This window comes from Vigna angularis, chromosome 4 (assembly GCF_016808095.1).
Source record: "Vigna angularis cultivar LongXiaoDou No.4 chromosome 4, ASM1680809v1, whole genome shotgun sequence".
NCBI classification, from domain to species: Eukaryota; Viridiplantae; Streptophyta; class Magnoliopsida; order Fabales; family Fabaceae; genus Vigna; species Vigna angularis.
The window spans coordinates 35324095-35339203 of NC_068973.1; the positions used below are offsets into that span (position 1 = coordinate 35324095).

The 15109-nt window shown below is 31.4% G+C and overlaps 1 protein-coding gene and 3 non-coding genes across 4 annotated transcripts; 3 read left to right on the forward strand and 1 right to left on the reverse strand.

Annotated features, from left to right (window-relative positions):
• Positions 1 to 173: 173 nt before the first annotated feature.
• Positions 174 to 4192, reverse strand: LOC108331008 (probable cyclic nucleotide-gated ion channel 14). Its single transcript, XM_017565614.2, has 7 exons — positions 3782 to 4192; positions 3124 to 3679; positions 2623 to 2835; positions 2216 to 2517; positions 1953 to 2064; positions 1398 to 1634; positions 174 to 1223 (listed from the first exon to the last, which is right to left on the reverse strand). Exons 1-7 carry the CDS (start codon positions 3808 to 3810, stop codon positions 543 to 545), a joined length of 2130 nt encoding a protein of 709 aa, XP_017421103.1. The 5' UTR covers positions 3811 to 4192; the 3' UTR covers positions 174 to 542.
• A 4008-nt stretch (positions 4193 to 8200) lies between these two features.
• On the forward strand, positions 8201 to 8318 carry LOC128196393 (U5 spliceosomal RNA). The gene has a single exon (XR_008248676.1). It is a non-coding gene; the product is annotated as a U5 spliceosomal RNA (small nuclear RNA).
• A 1879-nt stretch (positions 8319 to 10197) lies between these two features.
• On the forward strand, positions 10198 to 10313 carry LOC128196394 (U5 spliceosomal RNA). Its single transcript, XR_008248677.1, has one exon. It is a non-coding gene; the product is annotated as a U5 spliceosomal RNA (small nuclear RNA).
• A 2844-nt stretch (positions 10314 to 13157) lies between these two features.
• LOC128196395 (U5 spliceosomal RNA) lies at positions 13158 to 13273 on the forward strand. The gene has a single exon (XR_008248678.1). It is a non-coding gene; the product is annotated as a U5 spliceosomal RNA (small nuclear RNA).
• The last annotated feature ends 1836 nt before the right edge of the window (positions 13274 to 15109 follow it).

Here is a 15109-nt window from a genome sequence, read left to right on the forward strand (position 1 = left end):
TATCTCAACTGTGAAATCCTTTTAATCTGAATTTAACATGAAAAAACTTAATGACACAATGCTTTAAGTCTTCACAGTAGTCAAAATACATTGTATATTTAAATTACAATGAAAATGTAAAAGCAAGAATCAGAGCTGTAGTAAGACCGGAACGAGTAGAAAAGTATACAAACAAGAACAATGGTGCAGTGTAATATACAAGTGGTATGTCAAGTAACTGTAATATACAAGATAAAAATCGTTTTTTGGGAAGATGTACCAAACTGCAAACACACAAAAGCAACTTCTTGCTAGAAGTTGATGCATAGGGACATCAACTATGTTGACTGCGATAGGATCACACATCATCAAGCAAGTGGTAAAGTATAGGTTAAGAGATGTACCATGCCAAAAAAGGTTCAGGCTAAGAGAAAACCTGAAAGCTTCTCTATCAGCAACAAATAATACACACGTATTGTAGCTATGGACCCGAATTATTTGTGAGAGGAATAGTGATTTTAACTCTTGAAGATGGTCATGGAACTGTAGATTGCAATGCTGATCTAATTATCATCAGGCTCTACTGAAAAGTCTGGTTCTTCAGGCTTTTGCAACTTGGGCAGCTCTACATCCTTCATCTTCTGAACTCCTCTCCTTGTGTTTGCAGCAAACCTTGAAGCCAGTATAGTGACACCTAGGTTTTGTTTTACTTGTGCAGTATGTTGATAGTGATTGAAGGACTCGGATTCCCTCAAGCTTAGGCTCTTGGCAAACATTCTCTTCTTGAACCGGCGCCAAGCAGCCTGAATGAAGCATGTTGCCCATGTCCTCCAATGGTGAGAGTAGAAACGGAAAGTGTGCTGCAACTTCTTGCTGTGGAGACGTCTAAACTGATTGGCCACGAATTTAAGATCTTCCGCTCTTAGGGCAAATGCTTCAACTTCTACAAGGGCTTTAACAGTTCTTGTAGAAGAAGGCAAGTTGAGAGTGGATTTTGGAAGCAATGCCCAAGCAAGTAGCTCTTCTCCACAGAAATCACCAGGCCTCAAGGTAATAGAGTTGAAGAAACCAGTTCTGCCTCCATTTGTGGTTGAACTTTCAAGTCTCCCTCTGATGATAAAGAGCATCTCTGTAACCGGGTCTCCTTCTCTAACTATGTACGTGCCTTGAGTACTCAATGATGATACCAATCTCTCGCATATTGCATCAAGTAGCTGATCATCCATTTGTGAGAAAAAAGGAACCTGAAATTGGTGAAAAAGAAGCCATTACATTACGTGTGTGTGTGTGTATACATAGCATGAGTTTACGTGTAGTCCTTATGCATGGTCGAGTTAAACTATTGAACATTTCTTGATGCTGATTTCATGTTCAAAAGAGAATAGCATGATAGATGAATATTTATTGTGTGAACTTACACGTCGAACAAGGTCCAAGCAAAGGTGGCGTTGGATATCTCTACGTAGGTCAATAGGCAGGCCACGTAGGATTGTTTCTTCATCAACCCCGCGAGTTGCAAGCCACTTGTATTGAACAAATCTTCTGACACGCTCTCTCAGATTTTGTGGGAGCTGACGGTGGCTCATCCACTCTTCAGTGTCACGTCGCTTGAGCCTCCATTCTTCAAGCCTCACAGTAATAGATTGCAAATAGGTCTGCACTGAATTCAGCATTCTTAGGTGTTCATATAAATTTAGGATGCTTAGGCTATAGGAAACAGTTTAATCAAACTTGTTTGATGATGATATTAACTCCTTCTGAAATGAGAATGACAGATGACAAACCATTGCAACTGTTTCAGAGTTTATGTTGAAGACACAAGAATTCACGTGTAATGGTTTTAGTAAAAAGGTAAAAAGTGTGTTGGATGGTACTTACTGTATTCAAGTAATAGAAATGTAAAGAAAGATAGAATTGCCGCAAACAAAATTACTTTTGAAAGTAGATTTCGTGGATTTGAACATTCTAATTACCTGCATGTTACCAATTAAGTGCGCAAACAAAACCAGACCCAGAATAGCCATGACTATTGCAAATGCAGTTTCCCCAATGAATGTGCTTGTGGTCAAACCCTGGCCATAGGAACTGAAAATACAGAAAGGAAAAGATTAATCATATGTGAACAGTGAAGACAGACATGTGATGTTCAGTTTAATTTATGTTAAATATTCATCTATAGTGTAAGGAAAGATAACTGAGCATTCAGATATGGTTAACAACAGCTGTGGAACCAGACCTTAAGTTCTGCAAACCCCACCACAGACAATAGAGATACTTCTCTATAAACACAGAGGAGATAACATTATTTTCCACTGCACTTGCAAAAATTCCGTAGTTGAAATTGGTGGTATTTTCAGGATTGCAGTTACCAAACACAGAAGTATTGTTTACCCACTTCATGCGATCATCCTGGTTTAAAGTGCTGCAGTCTAAGTACTTAAGAGCACATTTTACAGGGAGGCTTTCATTTCTGCATTCAGATTTCCAGCAAGTAGCATGCCTTTCAATTGATAACAGATACCATGATGCCCCCAACACCTACGAAAAGGGAGTAATGAATAATTAAAAATCTGATATGCTGGGAGATAACAACTAATTTGTAATTATGAAAGACAATTTGTGATTGAAGAAAACATAACATACATGACTAGCTAGCATGTAAAGTAAAAGATTGTAAGCAGCCCCAGCCCAAGCTGTCTTTGTAACTACTCCAGTGGCTTTAATAATCTGAGAACTTAATGGGAAGATCAAATATAATCTGGGGACATATTGAAGCAGAACAATGAGTACAAGTGCATTGTTGGTGTGATCAGCATGGGAGCTTCTGATTGCTGGCATGATAAACCAAATCACAATCTGCCAACAAAGAAAAGACATGTCATTTAACATCACTTCCAGGGACAAATATACAAAGCAGATGACAAAAACAATCCCAAAGGATCTCTAGACCCTTTTTAACTCAATTTTAAAACATTAAATTTTTAAGTTTTCCTACTTTATGAAAAGGAGAAGGAAGAAAGATGTTGAATTCAAGTTGATACAAAAACTTGCATGATCTCCATTCGATGTGGGACTAGTCACTAACTCAATTTTTCATGCATTAAACACAACATGAGAATACTATAGCTGAAGCATATGTGATACCTGGGGAAGAGGTAATGTAGCAACAAGATCTAGGAAGAACTCTGATCTCAAATATCGCCTTGCAATAAGCCTAGGATCCATAACAAGCTCACCCCTTCCAAACACCCTAGAACTCGGTGATACATAGGCAGTTCTGAACTTGATGGCCATGTTGAGCAGATAGAAAACATCAGCAAATGTTCGGAAACATGTCACAACAATTCCTATATTCAAATCAGTAGCCATACACGACGATTTCCCATCATTTGCCACTGAGGGAAGGTAGAAAAACAGCGGATCAACAAACAGTGCCAGAATGCAAGAAAACAGGAATGCCCTGTTCCACTCCAAAATTACATCACTGCCAGGATCAAGAATTTTCTTCTTCCATGGCTCATGGTTTTCTGGGAAAACCTTAAACTTTGCAAGCGCGGGAATTTTGATACTCATTCTGTTCTTGTCACCAATACTCATTTTGCATTCTGGATACACTGTGAATGCCTTCTCATGGTGTTTCTGAGAGTCTAGCTTTTCCCAAGGAAGTTCAAGACTTTGTTTACCTTCATCACTGGAAAACCTGAGTTTTCAAAACCACTATTCAAATCTGATCAAAGTTGTAACAAAGGGTATAAACTGAATGAAAAAGAATAATAAAAAAGGACCACGGTATTGAATTCACCTCACTAACTTCTCATATCTCTTCTCCATTACTATGATTATGATGGAGTTTTACAGTCAAAATCACACACAGACACTGTTTCTACTGAGGAGTGCATTGCTTTGAATTGCAAGTTGCAACATGACAATGAAGAAAAGCACACTGCATGCTTCTTCTCTGATCAATGAAACGAGTTTCGTTCTTCGTATGCAAATGCAACCAAAATAAGATTTTGAAGAAAAAAGACAAGTTGGGTAAAGGAGGGGAATGATAAGCTTCGATTCAATCCAAAGCTTAAAGATACGGTTCTGGGTTTGGACAAAATGGGTTTGACTTGAATGCTTCCGTGGACAACGGAAGAGTAACCACCAAAACGGCCTGCCATTAACACAGCTCACAATGGACAAGCGTAAACGTGGGAAGTGGGAACCATGACAAAACTACATATACATATACCAAAAATACACCAACTTGCATTTTCACATTTTAATATTGTGAACTGATTTATGTGTTTGATATGAATTTTAATAGATGAAGATGTCTTTCATAAAGTTTAATGCTTCTTTTCTGAATAAAGGAGAAATAGGAAGAAGCAGGCCAAAATAATGTATATGAACTTGTGGCCTGCACTCATGAGGTGGACGTTGACGCTTTATACGAAGCAACCGTTAAATAATTGACAAAAATTAGCATATATAATTAACAAATATAACATTTTTTAAAGATCGATGTGATTCTAATATAACTAACATAGGTAGTAAATAATAAAATATTCATGAGAAGGTTCAGAATTTTAAAGATTTTCCACTCAGCTTTTTGTTAAACCTCAATCAATGGTACCAATGTGATGAGCATTTCGGGACGTAGGGTCAAGATTAATGTCCAATATCTAGAAAGTAGTATAAAGAGTTTAAAAGTTGTCTTTTACTTTTAACTCTCTTGTAGTCCTCCGTCGAAACCGGATAACACATGCAAAAAGTATTCTAACGTCAAAATCAGTTAAAATGTTTATTTTTCAGATATTAGTGATACATTAAATGTAATCATCTACTTCTATACCTCATACTTATATTTATAAATTTTAAAATGAGTTTTTAAATAACAACAGGTTTAATTATGACTCAATTGGTGATAATCATAATTTACCTTAAATTATTTAATATTAAAATTAATTTTCCTAACCGTGGGTTATTCGGTCCGATTCCATGACCATTTGAAGTAGCTTGTTGAGATGTCTGACTAACTGTTGATCGTCCAACCCACATATATAATATCAAAGCTAGATTAACACTATATAATGAATTCTACATAAACTTCTTATAGAAATAGAGGAAAATCCGACGAGTTGACTCCAAGTCTTTGATTTGTAGTTTCTGTTTTTTTGGGAGTTTTTCATTCAATTTTGCAACTCTTAACATATGCAGTGATTGGTGTGGTGATGTAGAAAGTCCTTCACTTTTTTGGATGTATAGGGTGAAGCCATCATTATCCAAAGGGAAAGAGAAAATATCTTTTGTTGATGCTTGCTATCCTCAACACTTTTATCAGTAATTGTGGATCTTATTGGTGAAGTGTTTAATTGTGACAAAATGAATGTAGATGTCATGTTACACCTTGATAGTGGGAGCTGATGCATATTCAAATGTAGAGATGTATTCAATTGTCAGAAATACATATACAGATTGAATATATAAAAAATAAACCTCTGAAGTTATTGTCTTAAGAATTGAAGTATTATTATTGAATAAACTGTTACTTTTGGAGTTAAAAGTTGTTATGAAACTTTTTCTTTTCAGTTTTTCAAGATAAAGAAAAAAAGGTTTTATAAATAGAAAAGAAACCAACTTTGTTGCTTTAAACCTATATATGTTACTTTTATGAGAAAGATTAGCAGTATGCTTTTCTAAAATATCACTGTAATAATAATTTTCGAACTAAAACTTGATTTTGAGATGTGAAAACTACATCAAAAAATAAAATGTTACTAAAACCGATGTAAACAATGTAAAATACAAAACTGGTAATTATTAAAAAAATATTTCTATTTTTTTGTAATTTTAATATAATTTTTTTGAAACAAATAAAAAACGTGCAGTAAAGTTTATAAATATTTATGCTCAATTACCATGCCATTTTATTTTATATGTAACTTGGAATGGTTAATTTTGGATTGACTTTCATTTATTTTGAATATTATGAATTTATGGAATCATATTTTATTTTCATTATTTTAACGTTATAAATGCGATGTACTGACTCATCCACTTACATAATGAGTTGTCTTAATTGTTTTTAAGATTTTTGTTCGTTTCCTAAGTTTTATAAAGCAACTGTTTCCTCGGTCAAACATCAAGATACTAGTTGACCATGGTACAAAATGATAATATAAGATATTATAAGAAAGAAAAGAGAAAATAATAGACAAAAAGAGAATGAGAGAAATATATATTTGGAAGAAGATCAAGGTGTATTTATAGACCCTGTGAAGGCCTTGAAATGTGGAGAAGAAGAAAATTTTGGGGAACAAGTTGGTTGTCTTGTGATCTAGCCACCAACATTTACAAAATTACATAACTAACTATCGAAACTTTTGGTCACAAACCAAATGAAAAAATACCAAGAATCTTGGTAGAAGATATACACAATTTTGCAATACTCTTTCAATTTTTATAACAATCCTCCACATATTGTAAACGAGAAAAAAAATTGAAAGAAAGAAAATAAGATTTTTTTTGGGTTTTATAAGATATAATGCATCAAATCAGGTATATCAAGCTATATGAATCAATCATGGATCAAAAAACTTAGCAGAGAATGTAGTTGATATAGTAAGTTATATGAACCAAGGAAACTTGACGTGTGTTAAAGGTTTATCAATCACAATACATCCCACAATCTTTGTTGTTATTGTGTGTTGCAGAAACTAGGTCATGCTTATGTCCGATATTAATGAGTGTTAGAGAGATGACGTCAATATCTTATGCAAGCGACCTCACTTGAAACTCATATAAGTGATTTCATCAAATGTATGATGCAAATCATACACCACCCATAAGGAATATGAAAATCATCAAAACATTTGTTTAAACTAAAATTCTTTCAGCACATAATTTTAATTATAAAGTTTAATCTCTTTTACACACACCATAAGAATAAATATATTTGATTTAAAACCAATTTAGTGTTATCAAAACTAACAAGTAACTTGGTTTTATCCATATGAACCTTATTTATGGGTCCAATCACAAAGGTCGAGCTATCATTACTTGTTTGTTTGCTAGTAGCTTAACTCTCATTCTCCTCGATGTTTCTAAGATCATATTTCTTCCTAAGGGTTTAGTTAAAAGATCGGCTAGATTCTGTTCTGACTTCATATAATCAATGGAAATAATTTTACTCTTTAGCAGTTGCTTAACCAAACTGTGTCTCAACTGTATATGTCTATTCTTTCCATTGTAATTCTTGTTTTTAGCCATAGTTATTGTCAATTAACAATAATAACATATTGACACCGATAGAGTTAGTTTCATTCCTAGTAAAATGTTCACTAAATAATTTTTCAACCAGAACGTATTGGTACCAATAAAGGCCAATATGGAGAAGAAACAAAACTTGGGACACAAGTTGGTAGTCTCGTGAGCTTACCACCAACATTCATAAAATCACATAACTAACTACCAAGACTTTTGATCATAAACCAAATAACAAACAATTAAGAATCTTGGTAGAAGATATACACAATTTTGCAACACTCTTTCAACTTTTATAACAAGATTTGAGTTTATAGATTACGTAAATTCACTCAGAACTTGACTCAAACTCGTTTAACCAATCAAATTCAGTTTGATTTAAATTTAAAAAATTAAATTCTTTTCCAATTTAACCCATTTTAAACATACTAAATCACGAATGTAAACCTATTTTAAAATCTCTCAACTACATAGCCTCTTCACATTTTGTTATTCCATAAATAAAGAAAATACTCTCAATTAATCAATCAATAATAACCCGTACAATTATAGATGAAACATTATTAACATGAATAGTAATTGGTGGCATTAGTCAATACAGGAATGGAGGAAAAGGAGAATTTGCTAGCTTATATAGGCTTATAAACTCCTAAGAGAAAGAACTTTAAAACAGGTGAGGAAATATCCAATTGGAGAGATATTCAATACATTCTTTCTATTTTATTCCTCTCTATGGTTCTTCCTTTCTCACAAGTTCAGTTAAACTGTGATCTGGTTTCTTCTTCTTCTACTTTGAGATAATAAAGAAAGTAAAAGGAAAGACAGTAAAATAAAATTGCTTTAAAGATGAAGTTGAAGCAGTGTGTTTATAGCAGAGTGTTTTTTAAGAAAGCCCAAATCAGAAACGTTTGAAGTTAAACTTAAATTTTATGCTATAAAATGGAACGGGAATCTTTATTTGAAAGCACGGAGCCGTGTGATAAGTACATAGCGAACTATTCTTTCGCCTTTTACTAAAGAATACCGTGTGCTTGTCACTTTAAGCGGCATACGCCAATTTTTGGACAAGGGTCTTCGTTAGAGGATCTGTTATTTAGTTAAAGGGTTTTTGTAATAAGAATTTGTTCTATGGTATGGTTTTGAATTTGTTATAGGAATTTGTTCTTTGTATTTAATTATTCTGTAATTGAATGAATTTGTATTTAAATTTGTGTATAAATAATTGACGTGATATCTGTTATTTTCCCAAACTCAGCACAATGGTAAACTGGAAAATAATTTATAATCCAGGTATTAGTGTTGGACTCTCAGAAAATACCACAAAAATTAACAAACTTAATATGTCATCATATAGGTACATTAACAACACTGATTACAACATACTCATGATAAACACAAAATGCCACAAAAATTGGGATAACTCTGTAAAAAGAAACAAAAAGAGGAAATGAGTATATCTTTTTCTGTAACTAAGAACTATGAAGTGACAGCAATATATGTTACACAGATGTAGTCAAACCTGTTAGCACACATCAACTACTAGTAATTGCAGTAACACACATCTCATAGAAACAAAGGATTGGTTCACACCAACGAGCACAAAGATTTCGGTAACAATGCATTCATCTGTTGACATTCTTGTTTCTCATCAGATAAATATACAATTCAGAAGAGATTGAAGGAACCAATTTCTTTCTCACAGACCTATCAATTGTCCAGACGACAAAGAATAATAAGATAAGTGAAGAAAACATGTTAACTGAAGAATGAGGAAATAACACTGCGTTAGCAAGAATTATTAATTAATCAAAGAAAGTAGTAAATAAATAAAAGCTTCCTACTAAATGCATGTAACACATCACCAATAAATTATCATTACATTTCAAGAGCTAAACATACCATTTATGCATGTATCATCATCTTGTGCATCTCTGTTGTCGTCAAAGTCAATTAAAGGATAATCCGAAATTCTCGTAGAAACCCACACAATTCATAAATAACATCGATGAATTCAGTTATTACAATGTAATTTAAGGAAGTACTAAATATAAAGAGTATAAAAACTCAACTCTGTTTGAGACTATACTGCTTGATGGCCTAATTCAATGTAATATATCAATGTTAACTTTGTTAACTTTAAGGTCTAGAAAGCTAATCAATATCCTCTGTTAATCACACAGTTTTTTCTGTATCAAATGCATCATAGTCATTCCACAAAGTCAATATAAAGGGAAAAAAATAACAAAAATTCTCATTAAACTACAACAATATAAGGGAAGAAAACACATATAAGCACCTTTTCACATTTGATATACTCATAACTACAAACAATATACCCAATTCATTATCAATAGTGTACTTACTTCCATCATAGCTATGAAACGAAAAGACTTCAGATAAAAACATGCATTATGTGTATTGTGGATAAACAGGTTGTGAAATGTTCAAAATATCAGGTTCTTCTTTTTGATTTGTAAATATTAAATTTTAAAAAAGGAAAGCAAAATTATCAAGGAAATTTTAACCTTCTTCTTTTGACTTCCAAAAAAAGGAATTCATCTTCAATATCTCTCCCAATAACACCTTAACACAGGTAACAAACATGGATGCGATTAACGGCTTTTAGCCTTTCACAGCCACTAGAGGGAAGTGTAGAGTACCAGTTATTAGAATGAGTGTAGAACAGCAAAAAGAGACTTTGAGAACAAAAGGAAAATGACATTTTAAATGACTTTGGTTTGAAGAAGAGAAACCTATAAAATAAAAGATAATGTGACAAAGAAGTAGAAAACGAACAACTGTTGAAGGAGCAAAGCTATGGAGGGAGGAGTGTGTGACTCTGCACTTAGCCGCATCACAGATACTCGTGGTGTTTGCTTCTTGTTGAAAGCCCACACTGATCAATACAGAAAGTGAAAATCAATTATATGCTATAAATTGAAAAAGCTTCAGATGATCAAAGCACGGAGCCGTGTGGTAAATACAAAGCGAACTATTCTTTCGCCTTTTACTAAAGAATACCGTGTATTTGTCACATTAAGCGGCATACGCCTATTTTTGTAAAGGGATTTTTTAGATCCTGCAATTGTAGTCTAAATTTTACTTTTACTGCTAAGTTTTTTGTATGCTATGCTATATGTAAGATAATATTAGTTGTCTTACTATATTATTATATGATAAATAATGTTATGTGTTATGTGTTATAGTAAGTTTGGTCTGATGTTTGAAGAAAGTTTATAGATACTGCAGTATTAGTCTAGATTTTCAAATTATTGCTGTTGTTAACGTTAGGTTTTTTGTGAATTTAGACAGTGAAAGAAAATTTAGAGGATAGATTGCAAAAGGTTGTATAGTTAAAAGTAAATTTAAACAAAGGATGTTCATAAAAGAATATAGAGATTTAAAAAAAGGTCTGAAATTGTCATATTAAAGTCCATTTAATAAAATCATTATAAACAAATGTATAGAAATTGAGTTGATTAAAATTATGAATTTAGACAATGTACAAAATTATGTTTATTAAATTCTTTAATATTAATAAAAGAAAATTTAGAGGATAGATTGCAAAAGGTTGTATAAAGAGTACATTTTATGCAAGTTAAAAGTAAAGTTAAACAAAGGATGTTCATAAAAGAATATAGAGATTTAAAAAAAGGTCTGAAATTGTCATATTTTATTATAGTGAAATATGTTCTTTTATTCTTTTTACGACTTTGATCAATTAATTAAATAGACCATAAACTATTTTGACCATTTCATAAATTTTATTCATTCTATTTTGAATTTTATTACGTTTATTAAATTATTTATATATAATCAAATTCTATTTTTTGATGTATTAACACTATCATTTAATTGATGAAATTGATTAACACATTGATTGATAAAAATAAAACATGAAGAAATTAAATTTCTAATTAAAAATATAAAACGTACATAAAAATACAAAGTTATTACATCATTCAAATTACTTAATAAAAAACAAATTACAATTAGAAATACATTAATAAATCAACAATTAATATGAATAAATCAATAATAAATAAGAATGCAGTTAAGAATTTTGATGAAAATTTCTCATTTTTTTACCATATATTCAAAGTCTCTAATTTTATACAAAGTACAATTTAATTATCAATATTTAAAATGAAAATTAAACTTATTTTAAATTATCACTAACAATAAAAGAATATATTTTTGTGTAAAATAAAAATAAAAATTAAACTTATTATTAGTGAAGGTAGAAGGTAAAGGTAGCAGAAAAGCAAAATATATTTTTGTGTAAACAATGATTTTTTTTCCTATGTATATGTTGAACTTGATTTTACCGTTTCATCTTGGTGCAGTTTCATCTCTTGTAGTGTTTTTTTAGCTCAATATGTATTTGCATTTTATGAACATTTTCTGAAAGTTGAAATTGTGAATGTTATCGTGGTGAGAAACTCTTGTATGCAACAGTTGTATTTAATAAGAAAGTGATTAAATATACATGCATCTTTACAAAATTTACCAAATTTTATTTTATTTTGAAAAGTAGGTGATTAGAGGTTGTCATTTTTTAAGGCATTGAAAAAAATGGAGTATGTTATTTGTAAAATAATTTTACTTCAATGCTATATTTGGAATCACAGAAGAATGTTTTTAATTATGCCTACAACTTAAACACTTTAATTTAGTAAATTTCTTATTATCTTTATTATATATTATATTAACAATAAAGTAGCTTATAACAATGGAATGTTTTTTCATATATAAAAAAGTTGTCTTTAACATTGGAACTTAAAAAAGATTGTATAAAATTTCTTATAGTTTTATATCGCTTAATAAAAAATTAAAATAGTTTAAATACTCTGTCACTTATGAAATATGATTTATTTTAAAATATGAGATTCTATTATTAATTTTATTTTAAAAAAAATATCTCTGAATAATTAAATTACTTTAAGTATCAATTTCTAAATGTCATAACTTTGACATTCTAGTTATTTCTTATACTCTCGTTTCAAAACACAATAGTGAGATTTTCCTCCAATTCATGGAAAGTAAAAAACTCCTTCCATCCATACCAAATTTTGATGGACTTTCTTTGTGTTCTATATTTGACCGTTGTTGTACACACAGAACAAATAAAGAGAAGAAATAAAACAACCAAAAATTATCTGATAGTTGAACAGTAAGAATAGATAATAAGGATAATAAAAGTATATATATAACATATAATTTCAAATTTTCTAAGCAGTTGTAAATGACAATATACTTATAAACAGAGCATTTAATGTTTGGAAAATAAATAGCAATTTCAAATCGGTGCATACCCATAGAATCCATACTTAACAGAAATTTAGAACAGTACACACTACAGAATATTAAAAAGTAAAAAATAGGAAATAAATTAACAAAAGTTTCACACTTATCGAAAATGCAAGTATGTCTGTTAAGGTTAAACAAAATTGGTTTGAGAAGATGAAAAAACTGAGATGATAAAACGCCTTAGCATTGCAGAAAACAAATTGGGTTGAGAAGAAGAAAGACATTATGCTGTGTGTTTCGGTCACAGAAAAGAACTTAACCAAAAAAAAAGGAAAAAAAAATCAGATCTTACCAATCTCAAACACTACCTCATGATTAAAACACAAACTTGAACAGCTTTAAGGTTCATCAGTGAAGAAAACCTAATGACATTTTAAACGACTTTTTGGGTTGAAGAGGAGTAACCTAAAATAAAAGATAATGAGACAAAGAAGTAGAGAACGACCAATTGTTGAAGGAGCAAAGCTATGAGGAAAGAGTGTGACTTTGGACTTAGCCGCATCACAGGTACTCTCTGTGGTGTTTGCTACTTGTTGAAAGCCCACACTGATCAATACAGAAAGTGAAAATCACTTATCTCTTATAAATTGAAGAAGCTTCAGAAGGTCAAAGCACGGAGCCGTGTGATAAATACAAAACGAACTATTCTTTCGCCTTTTACTAAAGAATACCGTGTATTTGTCACATTAAGCGGCATACGCTGATTTTTGTAAAGGGATCTAAATCAGATCCTACAATTCTAGTCTAAACTTTTTCAATAATTTCTACTTAAATAATTTTATTAGAAGACTTAACTCTTATAGAAATTTTATAATAACTCTTTAATCTTATTATTTATATTTCAATATTGGATTATAAGTCAATGTTAAAAAAATCAATTGATTATAAGTGTTATTTGATGTATACACATGTCACAGTTCAATTGAGAAACACTGTAACTTTCCAATATCACATTTTTTTGTACCTAATTCATAGAAAAAAATTGAAAACAAAACAAAATACCATATTAATAAGAATACCATATTAATAAGATGAAGGCCTCCATATTTATAGGCATATCTTAATTGCTAGAGTTTTAAATGTATTTTAAAACAATATGCAACAATAATTATATATATAAAAAACTCTTACATCTGTTCATTTTTTCCTTATATATTTCCCTGTTTGTCAATATTCTTCTTTTAATAATCAGAAGTCTAGTTGCATAATATAATATGGTTATATTATATGAAGTTGAATTGACCAGTAAATATTATTGTAAGTGTTAAAATAGTGTAAGAAGTTGAAATGACGAGTACATAGTACTGTAAGTGTTAAAATAGTGTATGAAGTTGAAATGACGAGTACATAGTACTGTAATAGTGTTAAAATATAGTACTGTAATAGTGTTAAAATAGTGCACTTTACATGTTATCATAATACATTACTGAACAATCATTTTCAATAATGTTATTATTATTTTTATCATAAATTACATATTATTAAATATTTCACATATTAAAAGACAAAATTAATGTTATAGTATTTGTAACATCCCAAATATACAGTATAAAACTATATAATAGAATAATCACATGTTAATAATACTACATATCAGTCTTACAAAAGATAGGACGTACGCTTATGGCCGAACGACCTTACAGAATAACAAGAAAGTTAAAACTGTACAAATAAGCAATCTAGACCAAACGGTTTACAAAAGACTTATACCGAACAGTTATACAAGAAAAAAGGTAAAAGATGATCGAATGATCATCGTACAAATAAACTAACTACTGACCGAACGATTCTACTATTCGGTCTTAACTTCTACCTCGACCAAACTTTTTTCTTCCAGTGCTTCTTCCAGCAACTCTTCTTCTTCTACTCACATCCACACGGATGATCATTGCGACAGGACAATAACCGAACGTACAAAACGGACAAGACAGGAAAAATATGGTAAGCTTATGTAATTTAATTCATGTATCAGCATATATTTCACACAATCAACCAAACAAGATAAATCATTAACTCTTTCATGCAAAGCCTAATACTAGACTCTGACGGTCCGGACTGTATGAATTCTGTGTAGCTACGACGTTCGTGCACCCAGGTGATGTAGTAACTGGGATACCCTCAATAGCTGCCACCCGAGGTTAGTCCTATCTGTCCAAATTAACCATAAGGACTAGGACCTCCTGTCATTCCCACACATGACTTACCCTTCTTTACGTGAGAACGAGTAATCACGGAATATCAGGATGAACCGCCAGCTTAGCGTGCCCACATTCATACTTTACCAATTCCAATATCCATTCATGAGATATTCCTCCCCGGAATACTCTTTCATAATCAAAGTCATTTCATCCATATCATATTTCATCATCTTTCCTCATTAAAACTTTAACTTAACCAATTTGAGTAAAGATCCCGTAGGATACCAAATACCGAACGTTAGTTTTTAACCCAGAACGAGACTGAAAACTTGGAGTGAGACCGAGATGTCTCCAACTCAAAACTAATCAAATCGAGAGAGTTACTCACATATTATGAAAGGGACCGAATACAATAATACTTCTCAGAGACC

What these genes read in the sequence shown, in the direction of transcription:
- LOC108331008 (XM_017565614.2), bottom strand. Translation starts at nt 3,810, where the DNA reads ATGGAGAAGAGATATGAGAAGTTAGTGAG. An exon ending in TTTACATGCTAGCTAGTCAT is followed by an intron (nt 2,518 to 2,622) that starts GTATGTTATGTT and finishes CCCTTTTCGTAG; the next exon opens with GTGTTGGGGGCATCATGGTA. An exon ending in GCTTGGACCTTGTTCGACGT is followed by an intron (nt 1,224 to 1,397) that starts GTAAGTTCACAC and finishes CACCAATTTCAG; the next exon opens with GTTCCTTTTTTCTCACAAAT.